Here is a 15,971-nt window from a genome sequence, read left to right on the forward strand (position 1 = left end):
AGTGTGGAAAAATACCCTTTACTGAATAAAAACATTTTATATTTACTTAACAAGCTTTAAATATTTATTCATTTTTTATTCTTAACATAAAAATCACTTTGTACTTGAAGCAGCTGACATTCTGACTCCATATATTCATGGACAACTTTTTAGTTAAAACATTTAATTTAAAATTGTGATTTTTTTTTGTATAAAAATATTTATAATGATTACTTAAAGAATGAAAATTTTTGTGATGATATAGAAATCATATAAAAACTATAGTATAGAAATTCTGATGGTTACCTTGTGGTCACAAGGTCTGTGTGATCCACCAAGACCCAAGTGAGAGCATTAGTTGTATTTGACATCTTTTGTTATGCTTTACATTCTAATATATGTTATATGTTTGTCAAGCTTGAATGTGTCTTATTCATTCAGAATAGTTTTAGGTCACCTACAGGTGTTGTAAAATTTACATCTCAGTTTGTTTATTTTCTAATGTTTAAAGAAGAGAACTTGTTTTAAAGTAATTTTAACTTGTTTTATTTTATTTGTGTATGCTGATATTAAATTGATTTCTACAAAACAGTAGATAGTGCATGCTTTAACTTTTCCTTTTATTTGCCTGAAATGCATGTATTTTTTGATTATTTTTATTATCTATAAACTGTAGCAAGGTAGAGAAGAGGAAAGACTTGACGATGCCATTGAAGTTCTGTTAAACAGTAGGGAACAGGTTGAGGTAATAACCAGTCTTTCTTTCCAGGTCTGTTGCTCTTCCGTTGCTTTATCTGACTCAGCTGCTTGCATCCTTTTAGCTAGCTCCATTAGGACTAGTTGTGCTTCTCATACATAATAAAAATTCCAGTTATTACAACGTTATGTTGTTGTCCATGAACTTGAGACAATGCAGTAATTCATTTGCACTAACACTTTAACTTCTCTTACATTCACTAGGAAATTTTATATAATTGGAAATAGATTTTAGGTTTTCTTCGTTACTTATGTAAATAATTAGCTCAGTCAAAAGGAAAGTTACTGTTTCCAAAGCAGCTAACAAGTTTAAGAAAAATGTAAGAAAAAGTTTGATGACAGAGTTTCTTTTGATGTAGTGAATTATTCAGATTCTTTCAGTATTATTAATTATTATCTCTATATTATCCTGCAGCTCCAAATATCAAGAAATAATGACAAATTGCCATAAATGAAACAAAATAGTTGAAAGTTAATTTCAGTAACATTGTTTAAACCTAGATGTCCCTTATTGTAATAGGAAACAGCAAGTACGAACTAAGCAATTTTAATTTTACTTTCTTATATCTAGGACTCTCTAATGCATGTCTTATGATTAATATAAGTTTCTAATCTTCTCTGATAAATATCGTTTTTTTTTGGAAAATTGTGAACAGATTTAAGTACATTGTCTAGTTCTTATTACCGAAATATATTAGTAAAAAATGTTTTTACTTTATTGTGAATTAAGATAAAACAAGAAATAATACACAAATGTTTTGTAATAACACCATTTGTTTTAGTTTTCATACAGCTAATGTAGCTATATTAAAGAATTATTTGGACCAACTTGAGAGTATTTCACAATCATTAAACAAACATTCTTTGTACAAAGATTCAGTAGTTTTGGTTAACTTCTAAACAAAGGCTGAGAGGTTGGCTCCATATTAGAGCTATGAATTTCAGAGCTGACAAACTGGATTCAGATCTGTTCAATACTACAAAATATTCCTGCCAGTTTAAACTGTGGATGCTTTATAAGAGTAACAGGAAAGTCCTCAGCATGGATGGTAGGGTGCTACTGAATTCCTGCCTTCTGATCAGTAGTTCAGAATTATGGATGGTAGCTAGTCACCTTAATAACTTTGCCATATATGTAATTACATTCAGTAAGACTTAAAATATTAATTTTTGTTAATTTTTTTTATAATAAAAACTCCACTGTGTTGATTTATACTGCCTAGCATTTTTCTTATTTTCAGATTATAATTATTACTGTAGCAGCTATCATAATACTCTATTCACACTTTTTTAGCATACAAAGTTAATATTGTGAATTTGTTATCTGTACTATTAAACATTAAATAGACAAGGGGAGTCATGGAGGAGAGGTTAGATGATGCAATCAACATTCTAAGGAACCATGCAGAAGGCATTGGGTTTCATGGCATGCACCCTGGTGGCCCACTTAACAACCCAGTCATCAATCTTCCAGCAACTGGTGGACATTCCAATGGGCTAATTGGACCAGTTGGAACACATGCATATCTTGGGACAGCTTCAGGTCTTGCACCTCTTGAGCCCCATAATGTGAGTGTTGAATAATGTAAGAATGGTATTAGAAGAAACAATAAAAGTGTGTTGTTTAAAGTAAATAGGGCCTGATGAACAGTTATATAGTCCTAATGATTGAAAATCATGAATTGTAGTCAATCTATTGAAACAGCAAAATGTACTAAGATAAACTGGTAGAAGTTTTGTCTGGATTATTACTTTTGTTTTTTAAATGCAGGAATTTATTTCAATAACCAGAGTATGCACACATACATAAAAACTTCTTGCATTACACATTGGTAGCATTAAATAGGAGTCCAATGTTTTACCTGTTGAGGTGGGCCAGTCTGTACAGGATAGGAACATAGTTGGGCTGTAATTCATAACTTATATGATTACAGGAATGGTACTTTGATACTAAAATTTACTTTTAACTGAATTTGTTTAATGTATATGAATATGAAACTTATGATGAATAGGTAAGCCAGATACTCTCAGTACCGTGGCCTGAACATAAGCCAGATACTCTCAGTAACGTGGCTGAATGTATATGAATATGAAACTTATGATGAATATGTAAGCCAGATACTCTCAGTAACGTGGCTGAATGTAAGCCAGATACTCTCAGTAACGTGGCCTGAAGGCTGAACATGCTGGCTTATTGTTATTTTACTTTTAATGTCTTTCTTAATCAATAAAAAATTAATAGTGATTGTACTAATATGTGGAAGTAAAACATAATCTTCAGAAGAGTTGTTATTAAAATGTAAAATTAAAGGTATAAAATAAACAAACTTGAGGAATTATAAACAATATAAAGAAACAGTACCTTGCTGTTCTCATACTGTTTTACACTTATTTTAAAGTTTTTAAAGTCTTTCTGTTTGTATGCCATTGAAATTTATCAAAATTTCCTTTTAAACATGATTATTTGCTTATAGAGATAAAGGCTGAAAGGTGTGTTTAATCATACAGTAATATAATAAAATCGTTTGAACAGTGTGAAGGTGGTGGATTTTCTTGTTACGTTTTCATACAATTACAAATGAAAAATTCTGTTTGATTGTGAGAGAAGAAGAGAGAATTGAGTACAAGCACTGTGTGTTTCATAAATCTAGCCCAGCCCTCAGTCCCTTACAAATACATCACTCAAAACCAAAAATGCTGTAGCACATGGCACAACCCAGTCTCCCATACCCCAGCACAATGGTAAGTATTTTCAAAGTTCTTCTACATAAAAGACTGTATAAACTATTATATATACTGATATATGATTGTAGACTACCTTTTAGAAATGTGAATTTCATGCATGAATAAAGCTATTAAGCTTCTCTGTATGACAAGTCCAAGTGAGCATTTCATGAAATTTTAAGTATTACATTCAAAAATTTGTTAAACAGTTTTATTATCAATGTGTGTCAATATACCTGGCATAAAAATGTTTATAATACAGATTTTGACATTAATGTTTAACTTCTCACTTCAAGAAAAGCAGTATTGAAAAAAAAAATATTCTGTATCATGACATATTGACCAAGTGCAGATAAATCATTGTGTAGGTAAAACAAAAACAGAACGATAAACCTTGATAACGTTCAACACTAATTTGTGGTTAAGTAAAATTTAATAAGGTCTATAATTTTTTTTCCTGGTAAATTTAATTTTACAATTTTTAAAGCATGTTTACAATTTATTAAATGTTACCACTTTCAACTTTGCATAATACTAGTAAAATTTGATTGGTGTCTTGTGTGAATTTGACTGCTGCTGAATTATTTTGTGTATTTGATGTTTTTTTGACATATATCTATCATTAAGTGTTTAAAAATGTGCCATCTCAATATTTGCAAATTAATTATATATCTGTTTGTATATATTAGCTGGAAGAAAGCTTACTGATAAATATATTTTTCAGGATTAGATTTAAAAGACAAATTTCTTTAAATAATCATTAAGTAACTATTAAAGTATTGCAAAACAGTTAAACAAATATTATTCATTATCTTAACTACATTATAAACAGAAACTAAACATAAATCATTCTGTGGATTTATAGTTTATTTTTACCTAAATGTGTCCTTTTTTTGGCTACACATTAAATGACTTATTTTAGGTTATTAACCCTAGAATCAATTATATGGTTTGTATATACCCCATTTACTTATTAAATAAATTTTACTAAGCTATTTACATTTGAGGATATACAACTCTGTTGGTTCCTAATAATATTGAATTCATATACAATATTTATTACATTATTACAGTTAATACTATGAGTGTAATTTATTTATATTATCTCTGCAAAACAAGTGCTTTGTTTATTTCTTTATACTGAGCATTGTAACAGCCAAAATAAAATAATTACTCCAGATTATGCAATATTTTGACTCCATATTCATAAAAGGAAGCTGGTAACTTGTGGGTTAATAATCAAACTTAAAAAAAGCCAGCAAGATGACTGAGCTTTGCCCCATTTTTGTTGATCAATCTATTTCACCAGTATAAATACCATGTTGTTTTAATAGTTCTTCAGTTGAAGAAGTATAATTGAAAGTATTCTATTTTTAATCTTTTCACAGTTCTTCCACCAGACATCAGTTCACGGGTCAAGGTTGAGAAACTCAAGGACAGATACAAAGATCCTCACTCAAATTTGAGTAGTTCATCACAGGGTGAAACTAAACTGAGAGGAATGGGAGGCTCAGATACAACTGTCACCACTTCAGTGACTTCATCATCTCATACGAAAGGAACAAAACGTTCTCACTCAAGGTTGTGTATCACGAGTGTGAAAGACACTGTGATGACAGAAGAGTTAGACACGTGAGATTGTAGAATTTCTAATTACGAAGGGAACTTCTGGATAAGTAATCGGTCTAAATTAAAAACTGTGTACTAAAGTTCTTAACTTAATGAACGATAATTAAAGGTAGTTGATATTTGTTGAAAAATCTTCAAATGTGAAAATACAAAGTTTTATGTTTTACAAGATTATTTTAGGTTAATGCAGAAACATATAATTATTTTCAGAATATGTTGGTTCAAATATTAAATGGTTTTTATGTTTTTGTGTATTTGTAGTTTATAGTTTTAAAAATCATTATGTTGAAAATAGTGAAACCACCCAAGTCTTTTGACTAGGAGAACTTGACAGTTATTATCATATTAATTTTGATAAGGATTTATAGTATACTGTACTAATTAAAGTAAATATAGACTGATAAAAATATGACTAAAAATACATAATCTCATTTTATCATTAATTATTATAAGACTACAGGGTTCATTAATATTACTGTCTCAAATTAAACCTTTAGTAAACTAAGTTCAGAATGTTCATAGGTGCATGAAAACAATGATAAATTGTTTTTAATCAGTATAATATATTAGAAGATATTTCAACAAAATAAATACAACACACTGTATAATAATGTGTTTAAATTATAAATCATGGTGCTAATTTTAAACTGTAGTAAAATCATAAGACTGATTTCCTTTTATATTTGTCATCAAACTGGATTAGTTGTTTTCCAGTGATCCCACATCATACCAGCATGATGGTATTAATACAATATCAAATTAAATAAAATATCCAAACCAATAGAGATAAAATATTTAGAGCACAAAACAAAACTGCTAAAAATAACTTTGCAGCTAAACAGAATCTGAAAAGTCATCCAGTAACATTCAGAGAAAGACGTTTTCTGTTTAGCCTATCATTAGAATTCATTTGACTTCTAAAATAGAAGCTAATAATACTTATATTATAATTGAAATGGGAAGGAGGTCTGAGAGAACACAAAAGAGACTGTAAGGTACAGTCTTATGAAATACCACCAGCTGGTCACCATAAGGATTGCAAGAGAGTAAAAATAATGTTCCATAGCAGTCCTAACTAGTATTAATTTCAAAATTACATCAGTGTTTAAGAACAAAATTTTATAAAAGAATACTTGCTAGAATGTACTGAGTAATGATTATTAATTTTTACTTTATCACACCCATGAGTGTACTTAAATATAAGGAGAGAAAGAAAAATATATTTATTTGTTATTTACATTAAAATAACCATTTCTGTCTATCAAAAATTGTTTTTGTATGAAGTTTCATTGTCTTCATGCAGGAATTCTGATGATGACGAACCTCCTGAAGTGAAAGCTGAAAAAGAAAAGGAAAGAAGACAGGCAAACAATGCAAGGGAAAGGTAAGTATCATATTATAATTCTATCTAGACTTTCTCATGAATAATCTTATTTAGCCAGATATGAAGATGAGAAACTAAGAGGGACAAATATAAATACTCAATTCTAAGACCATTACCATAACTCATCAGTACATTTTCCAATACAGAGTTAGAGAGTAAACTTTGAAAATCAGTCTGGGAGTAAAACACTATTATTGTAGAACTTATAAAAGATATTTTACTATTGTTATTAAATCTCTCATTTGGTATGAATAATTAATATATGTTTTAGAATGCCTTGTATTACTGAGGTTTAGTATTATCACGTTTTTAGGTGGTATTAAAGCACTTTCGTGTTGTTTTATCGATTTTATAGTGCCAGTATTTTACTTGTTTTTGTTGGAAATTTAACTCATATTTTTTTTGACAATTATTACATTAAGGTAGTATTTATATAGGCTAGTAATAACAAGAACCAGTTACTACTCTCTCATGGAGAATCAGAACTTTGTAACCAATAAGACAGTCTGGTATACTTATGAAAGGATCTAAACTATTTATAGAAATCCATTTAAATTTCGAATATTTGATTCTCTTCTTGCTGCTAAATAAAATGTTAAAACCGATGTATGTTATTTTTCTTAAACCTTTGTTTTACTCTGTAAGTGAACCTGTATCTCATATCGCAGCATGACTGTTATGGTTTAATGCCAGTGTTTGTAGAATATCAGTACATATGTTATCTTCCATATATATAAATATTATTTATTTAACTACAATATGCCTGTATGTTGTTTTTATGATGAGACCAAGACTTGTCATATTGTCCATCACATTTAACTGCAGACAACTTTTTTTTTTCTTGTATTTATTCAGAATTCGAGTTAAAGATATTAATGAAGCCTTTAAGGAATTAGGTAGGATGTGCATGATGCACTTGAAGGGAGACAAGGCCCAGACCAAACTGAATATTCTCCACCAAGCTGTTGAAGTGATAACAGCACTAGAACAACAAGTTAGGGGTAAGATTTCCATTAACTGTAGGTTTAATTGAGGTGTGTAAAGTTCTAGTGAAACATTGCATGTGTCAGGAAGAATTTACATGTTTAAGCTAAAATTATTTAATTTTTCCTCTTTCAGAAATAATTAATACCATTTTTATGATTTTTTCCCCTTAAATGTAAGTCAGTGTTTGATACACAAAATTTGAACAAAGCAAGTTGAAATAGAAAACAATTATTGAGGTACTTTACTAAAAGTTATCTTAGTTTCTTTTATCATCATGCACTTAACATAATTTTCTGAAGAGAATAATATTCCATGTTATTTCTGATAGAACGAAACCTCAATCCAAAGGCAGCATGTTTAAAAAGGAGAGAAGAGGAAAAAACATGTGATGAGTCCAACATGATAGCACACAGCCTTCCATCCCAACCTGATCTTGACCCCCTCTCTCACCAGTGACCATAATGTTCTTCAGTGGTATGTAACTCATAATGTTTTTTTTGGAAATTGGATTATTTCTTTAACTAAACAAATAACTATAGAAATATTTTTATAATTTGTCCAACACTTTCAGTAGCAGCCTTCTACTTTACCTAGCAAACGTTTTTATCTAGAAAAAAAATTAAATACTGAAAAGTGGGGAAACAGATAGGCCTAAAATTTATGATAAAAACTTACTTAATGTAGAGATGTATTTTACCCACACTGGTCTTTATTTGCACATTTGGGTTGTAGCTAAGGGGCATGTACAAATATTTATCCATTTGGATTGCAGATAAAGGGCATGTACAAATATTTATCCATTTGGATTGCAGATAAGGGACGTGTACAAATATTTATCCATTTGGATTGCAGATAAAGGACATGTAAAAATATTTATCCATTTGGATTGCAGATAAAGGACATGTTAAAATATTTTATCCATTTGGATTGCAAATAAGGGACGTGTAAAATTATTTCAAATTTATCCTTTGCACACCGTGTTTCCAATAAGTGTTTTGTTCAATCCTAGAACTCTTCAGTTGGAAATAAATGCGACAGCAAAAAAATCTGCAGTTTACATGACTTTTATAATATTTTTTATCTGATGTTATTTATTATTTTAATTAACTAATACATGCTCAAAGTATCTAATCCACCTTCAACAAATTAAAAAATTTATTGATTAACAAATATCATTTTACTTTTTATTTAAATTACGAGAGTCACAATTTATGAAACATGTGAAAGTTAACTGTGTTAGTACTTAGTTTCTCTTTCCCATGTAATAAAAGTCAAGGTTTTGCACGGGTCCTGAAAATTTGTAAATGTAATTTCTCCACTTGGAAGGTATTGAAAATCTGATAATATAGTCAGAAGTCTTGGAAAACTAAAATGTTTCCATTAAAATATGTTATCCTGAAATTTTAAAATACGAGAAAATAAATTAAAAAAAGTGTTTGTTTGGGTCCTGTCTGTTATTATCCAATGTTAACTTACTTTCTAGAACAGCGAGTGGAATTGCACAAGACAATTGTAGCTATTTTCTCAGACCTTAATATTAATGAAGGCTGACCAAGTATCTAATAATTGGATTTTTAAGTACAGAACAAATTATAGTAAACATGTTTTTCATATGTTTTGCTAAACATCGATAGTAATGTTGAGATACATAGTGATAAAACATTCTGTTGCCACATGTGAATTAGTCACAGGCTGAAACATTGGCTTTAAAATGATTTAATTGTACAAGGATGTTTCCAGTAAAGGGTTGACATAGATAATTGAATACTGAAGTAATTGGCTGAGACAAAACAACATTATTTTATCATTCAAACTGACACTGCATTGAGGTTTCAACTTGTGGTATTGGTGGAAGATGTGCTGATTACATTAATGCTGGGACTGAACAAAAAATTGCAGATACTTGGTTTAGACATTTGAAATGCTTAAAAATAAAACTATATAATAATAGAAACATTGTAATTAATAAAGAAAGATAGATAAAAGAACTGAGATTGATTGGCTTGAAGAAAAGGCTAATAAGAAAAATAGTTTATCATCATTTTTGTTTATAAATAAAACAGTCTTAGTTAATGACAAAGATAAGAATGAAAACCAAATGGTGCAGTTTACAACAATGAAGATCAAATATTTTAACCTTTGTGAACTACATAACCTTTCCTCTTTACTGATGTAACATTTACTATTTTGCCTTCTATTTTCAAAACATGAAATGTTTTAGGAGACAGACAGACTGTATACAAAATTATTGTAAAAAAAATCCCATATCTGAAATGATTATCTTGGAAACAACCTATCATAGGGGTAGCAAACTTTCCCTATAGGCAATTTAGGACAACTTTGATGTGGTAAATTGTATTTGAAAACTATATCACACCATATATTTATATATATGTGTGTGTGTGCACCACTTTTTCTGCATATTAGTATTATTTCTTGCTGCTTCTGAATAATAATATTGTAATTTTTACAAGACCCAACTACATTATCAAATTTCAGTCCTAGATATTAAATGTACAAATTTTCAGGATGTGTAGAAACTAGGGTTAGCCTTGGGTCAGGTTTGAGCTGTCCAGTTTTTCAGACATACAGTGTCATTGCATATTATATCAGTAATAAAATTAACATTAAATAGAAAATAATTTGTTTATTGGAAAAAGTTGTTTTCTTATACAAGTTAATAAAATCAAAAATACCATACAGGCTTTCCTTAACTTGCTGTTCTAGTATGTTGATTGTATGGGAAGTCCTTTTAACAGAAATAAGCTATATTACTTTAATTTATACCTTTCAAATCCATGCTTTACTGTTTTAATAATACTGCTACCCATGGACAGCACAAATAATGTGAATATTTTAGACATTTTATATATTTGTTCTGAAGAGAAATCAACACGTTTAAGGACTGATTTGTAACTTTGTTATGCTAGATAAATAATGCTATGGCATTAAGGACTGATTTGTAACTTTGTTATGCTAGATAAATAATGCTATGGCATTAAGGACTGATTTGTAACTTTGTTATGCTATCTTCATTTCAGATCTTCTTTCCCATCTTCTCAGAAAGCAAAAAGCTTGATGAGAGCCATTGGATTAGTTTCAGTTCTGACATATCATAAAATACCAATTAATTTTAAAATGTTATAAATGATACTTTTCCTTCATCTAAGGAGATGAAAATCAATATTACAAGGGTATACTTGATTGAATATATTGATAGTTGGAAAGATCAAAGTATTAAAATAATACGTCACACTACATTTTATAAAGAAACATCATTAGTCTTTTGACTTGTTTCCCTGCTATGCTTTTTGTGTAATTAACTTTCTAAATTTGTTTTGAGATAATTCTGTATTCCCACTGTTTTATGTTTGAATTATCTATTAATAATAAAAAAAGGTTTATGTACTAATATTAATATGATTTTGTTGAAAGCATAGTTGAAAAATTTGTAACAATAAACATATAAAAGTTTAAAATCAGATCTAATATTCCCTGTAAACCTGTTTAATGGACTGTTAATTTTAAATGACAGTATTGTAGCCTTAGGGTTATGTTTCTCCAAAGTTGGAACCAAGTAAAGAGAGCTGGAGTTTGAACACATTAATGCCTCTCCAAAACAGGAACCAGCAAGCCCTTAGCATTGGCAACCCCTGGACTTTTATCTGAAATGAGAGACTAAAATGCAATGCTTGTGAGCAGGATATTACAGGGATAAATGAATACTGGGTTTTCTTTATAATTGTTCTGTATACTGTTAGTAAAATGTATACATACTTTACATATAACTGTATAATGTGCACTTTATATTTAGACTTGTACAACCCAAACATCTCATGTAACTTTTGTAATGATACCCATGTTTAAGTCACCTGTTTGCATGCTTTTACATTTCAAAGAGTTCACTGATCAGTGTTTTTGTTGGAAGGCTAGCTGAAGACATAATTCTACAGAAAGCACATTAATTCATACTTGTATACAAGCATACTTTAATATTTTTGTCTTACTAAAGAGTAACAGTGAAACATCAAGAAGTAATACTGTTTAAATAAATTTTAACATTTTTGTTCTTCACACAAAAACAACAGAAGTTGCATTACTTAGGAAAGGAAAAAAAAAAAACTTTTATGGTCTTAAGGGGAATGTTGCCACTCAATGTTGTTTAGTTGTAATTTAATACAACTGTAAATGTTCTACAAGCTTTTGCCTCTTGGAAAGTACTAAAGAAGCTACATGAATATGATTATTGGTTTTAAGACAAATGTTTTTCATGTTCATTTTTGCAACAGCATACAGAAGTAATGTTTCATACTGAAATGTGCAAAAAGTGAAGAAAACTATATCTTTAGAGAATTGTGCACTCAGCATGAAACATGACTGTCTCTATGAAATACAGTTATTGCATAACTGTGAATGTATATTCTTATTAGATTTTGTTTCCATTCACAGGTTTCATCATTTCGGAGCCACAAGAAGTTTGGGACAGTTCATATGTTGACTGGGTGCATTTGTACAGAACCCTTTGTTATAAGCTTGTTCTGTGCTTCCTCTACAAGTGAATTACTTCCCCTCACAGTTGCTTCTCCAGGTGTTTGAAATCTTCCAACGAAACAAACAAAGACCACAATTTCATTCCTGTTGATCATCAAGCAAGTTGTGAGGGACCAACCCGTGTTTTGGGTTGTGCACCAAGAAAAGATGAAACTTTTTAGTATTCCTCTCTGTTAAGAAAGCCAAATTATAAGCACTGGAATCAGCACTTTTATGCTTTTACTAAGAGAGAAAAAGTGATGTGAAATAGAAACACTCATTGGCAACTTACTTGGATGAAGCTGGTTTTGTGGCCAAAGTATTAAATCTTGAGTTTGTCACATATACATATTGCTCATTACAATTTTACTTTTCATTATTTACACTATATTTTATTAGACTAAAATGGGATCATTTGTTTTAAATTATATCCTTTTTTCTTATTTTTAGACTAGAAATAACAATAGATGATTTCTTCTGATAATCACATTTGGGATAATGGTCTACAGTAAGTTTGTACATGTAGTGATAGGTTTTTTTTTTTTATTGGTTAAATTACCAAAAAAGTTAATGTTACAAGAATTTAAAAATAAAATAATGTTTTAAGATTACAAACTTTCACCAGGAGTTGATAGTTTGCTTATATGTACTTAAGTGTAGGCTCCTGGTGATTGCTTATAGTTTTCTTAGGTCAGTAGGTTTTTATTGTTTGAGTTACACCAATAATTTAATGTTCAGTATCAAGAAAAGATTCATTGCTGTCTCAGTTTTTGCATTTACATTTAGGTGGTAAAACACCTTTGGCAGCAATCAGCTCAGAATTTATGCTTTTACAAAAATGTAAGACCAGTTATTTTTGAGTAGATTTTATTTATAAACTGTTTGATACCTTTTTGGTGCAAGAGTTTTGTGGAATTTTGAGTATTATTCTGTGCAGATTTCCTTATTTTTTTTTGCTGTCTCAATGATTTAAGTGCACTTTTGTTTTTAATACAAAGTGTGAAAATGTTGTAGGAGATGAATCTATTTTAAATTTTTTCATGTTATTAAAGACGTGTGTGTTGATATTTTAACACAGTATTTTTGTACTGTACTACAGGAGGGATAAACATGTTACATATACCTGCAAAATGTACAGTTTCCATGAGCTTTTCATTGCTGAACCTACAACTGCATTGTGTTTCTGATACCCATAAAAGGAAATAAAAGGTGCCATTTCCTTGACTGTCACACTTTTTGTGCATCAGTTCATTTTGCACACTTTTTTCAACAGTGGAGGCCAGATAAAGGGATAAGGGTTTATGTTCTTTTCTCAAACTAATTCAAACTACACAATTATTCTAGTCCTGTCATATCAAATTCACATTTTGTACGACATAAAACAGGTGAACAATAAACCCGGTAACATTACTCCAGAGCGAGTATTACTCTGTATGAAGTTCATTAATTTTTACTGCTTGATGTAGGTTTGTTTTTTGCAGTAGTTGTTGGACAGTGTAGGTTTGCATAACAAACAGTTTGAAACATGAAACTGGTAATTCTTATATATTATACTGAATACTTTGGTTTTGCCCTGTACTTTTGTAAGCCAAGAATTTCTTACACTCGGTTGAGGAACTTGAGTGGGTAACCACCCACCAAACCTGTATATCACAACAAATATGAAATACTGAAATTGATTCACACTGAATAATATTGAAGCTTGTCTACAGATGGTTTGGGAATTATTATATGCAGTAGAAATGTTCATTTCTTCAAATATACTTGATAGTTCCATTACAGGTGAAATAACTTCTGTAGTGAATATTTCTTCACACACCATATGTAAGTAAAACTAATTCCACAGACCATCATTTAATTTTACACATACTATAGTGGTCTTGTAGCTGACTATAAGCATTTCATAGTAGTATAAACACATAAAACTTTTATTTTGTACACTCGGCTGTTTGTTAGTTGTGAAAAACACTACGATAACTATCCCCCTTTTCTTTATCATGTTATAAAACAAACCTCCATTTTAAATACCTTTGACAAGAATGGAAAATATTTAGTCTTGAAGTCTGTGATACAGCCTTTTAACTCTAATAATAAAACAAAATTATCAATTGTGAAATGTATATCCATAGTGCAGTTTTAATCATTCAGTTTTTGTTCCTCATTTCTACCACTGAGAAACATTTCAGGCATGTTGCATTCCTGTAAATATATACATGTTCCAATATAATGATTAATGGAAAACTCAGTGAAAACATTTGATTTACACAATTCCATGGTCCTAACTCCATTACTAGAGACAGATGTTACTGAACTAGTAATCAATAATAATTTATAAAACAACTTGCATAAACACTTATTCTGACTACAACAATGGCAAGTAAGTTAAATACAAAAAATTATGATCGAAACTTGTTTGTAACCTTATGGAATTAACTTAATGTAAAAGATAATTTTACATGATTTTATGTACTTCATCATTTACTTTTATTAATATTTTCTAGAAAAGACTGTTTCAGTAAATATGCAAAAACAGTATACATTTTGTATACCTAGACAGTCATATAGCAGCTTGACCGTTTTGTGACAGGTAAGTCTAACTGCACATGCTATGATCTTTTAATTATATCAATTAGTACAGCATATACTTGTAGTTAATAATTCATATTTTAATAATATACAAGTTTTAAGTTCTTAATTTTTATAAAGCAATTTTTTAAAAAATCCTAAATTTCCCCTAGTTTGAGAAGTCTGACGTTTTCCCTCTTTTCTATTTTATTAACCATCTGTCCAATAAATACAAAATTGAATGCAACATATTATAAAATCATGATTACTCAGACAAACCGTAATTATTATAACCTGTTTGGTTATAGACCCACCTGCCACATCCTCTGTTTCAGGAATTAGCAATTCTTTCTTACTTTCAATACTATATTATCTATAACCAAAACACAACAAAGATGTTCATCTATCAGATAACATTACTTTTATGTCTTGCTGAACAGAGAACTATCAGTTTTTCCATTAGTTTAAGCTTTGTTTGCGTGGGAAAGATAATTAGTTTGGATGTATTTGTAATGTTTTTTGTTGCACAGTCAGAAAAAAACTGATATTTATTATTATTCTATGTTCCTTTTGGTGCATCACTACCATTAGTATAAAAAAAGTAAAGTGACCCAGGTAAGTAATTTATTTCTTGTCATAAAATTAACTAAAATGTAAACTTGTGGGTCTTTTTAGTTCTAGCTACAGTTAAATTAGTTTAAATGAATAATACTAATTATATAACAATGTTTTATAATACTAATTATATAACAATGTTTAATGGTGCATGCATGTGATTTGACAGTGTAACATAACTCCATGTTTTCCAAGTGACAATGATATGAATAGTAGTAGTAACTTGTTCAAAGAGAAATAAAACAATAAAACTGAAGTATAAATAGATACAAATGTAGTCTTATGAAAATTTCAAGTCATTCGAGAAAGAGAGAGATATAAAAGTAATTTGGATTTTTTTTTTTTTGGTGGTTACAATGTTTATCAAATTGACCAATCCCTTACACAGTAGAGAAAATAACAGATCAAATATAGTTTTACTGAAAACATACTTGAAATGTATTTCAAAGGTTTTTAAGAGTTTACACAAATGATATTTGAATTTTTGAGGATGAAGAATAGTTTTTAAATTAAAACATGAAAATCACTTCAAATTTCAACTAGTAATGAAACAACTTGATATATTCAAACACGTTTTTAGTAAAAATACTAAATTGAAAAATCTGATCCTTTTATATATAAAATACTTGTAATGTTTACTAAAAGTCTACCAAATTTCATTAAGATACACATACTGCATTAAAAGTTACTTAACGTGCAAATGTGTAAATAATCTCGTGTATTTTATACCAAGCCCACTGTGAAAGGGCTGAAGTAAAAAAGAAAAGTGAATACAACCAAAATGTCTTATTTGAAATGTGTC

General features: G+C 29.4%; 1 protein-coding gene across 12 annotated transcripts in view; it reads left to right on the plus strand.

The window, feature by feature from the left end:
- LOC143222481 (transcription factor 12-like) overlaps window positions 1–13,219 on the plus strand; it is an 82,380-nt gene extending 69,161 nt beyond the window's left edge. For 6 of the 12 annotated variants that reach the window (XM_076449074.1, XM_076449078.1, XM_076449083.1 and 3 more), the window contains 8 exons: window positions 656–724; window positions 2,083–2,304; window positions 3,387–3,477; window positions 4,848–5,091; window positions 6,392–6,472; window positions 7,328–7,473; window positions 7,788–7,933; window positions 11,909–13,219. In XM_076449074.1, coding sequence (XP_076305189.1) covers window positions 656–724; window positions 2,083–2,304; window positions 3,387–3,477; window positions 4,848–5,091; window positions 6,392–6,472; window positions 7,328–7,473; window positions 7,788–7,915 — 981 coding nt within the window. In that variant the 3' untranslated portion in view covers window positions 7,916–7,933; window positions 11,909–13,219. Of the gene's footprint in view, window positions 1–655; window positions 725–2,082; window positions 2,305–3,386; window positions 3,478–4,847; window positions 5,136–6,391; window positions 6,473–7,327; window positions 7,474–7,787; window positions 7,934–11,908 lie in introns of all 12 variants that reach the window. The other 6 variants (XM_076449076.1, XM_076449081.1, XM_076449084.1 and 3 more) reach the window with 4 other exon arrangements.
- The last annotated feature ends 2,752 nt before the right edge of the window (window positions 13,220–15,971 follow it).

The sequence above is a fragment of the Tachypleus tridentatus genome, chromosome 8 (genome assembly GCF_004210375.1).
Source record: "Tachypleus tridentatus isolate NWPU-2018 chromosome 8, ASM421037v1, whole genome shotgun sequence".
NCBI lineage: Eukaryota > Metazoa > Arthropoda > Merostomata > Xiphosura > Limulidae > Tachypleus > Tachypleus tridentatus.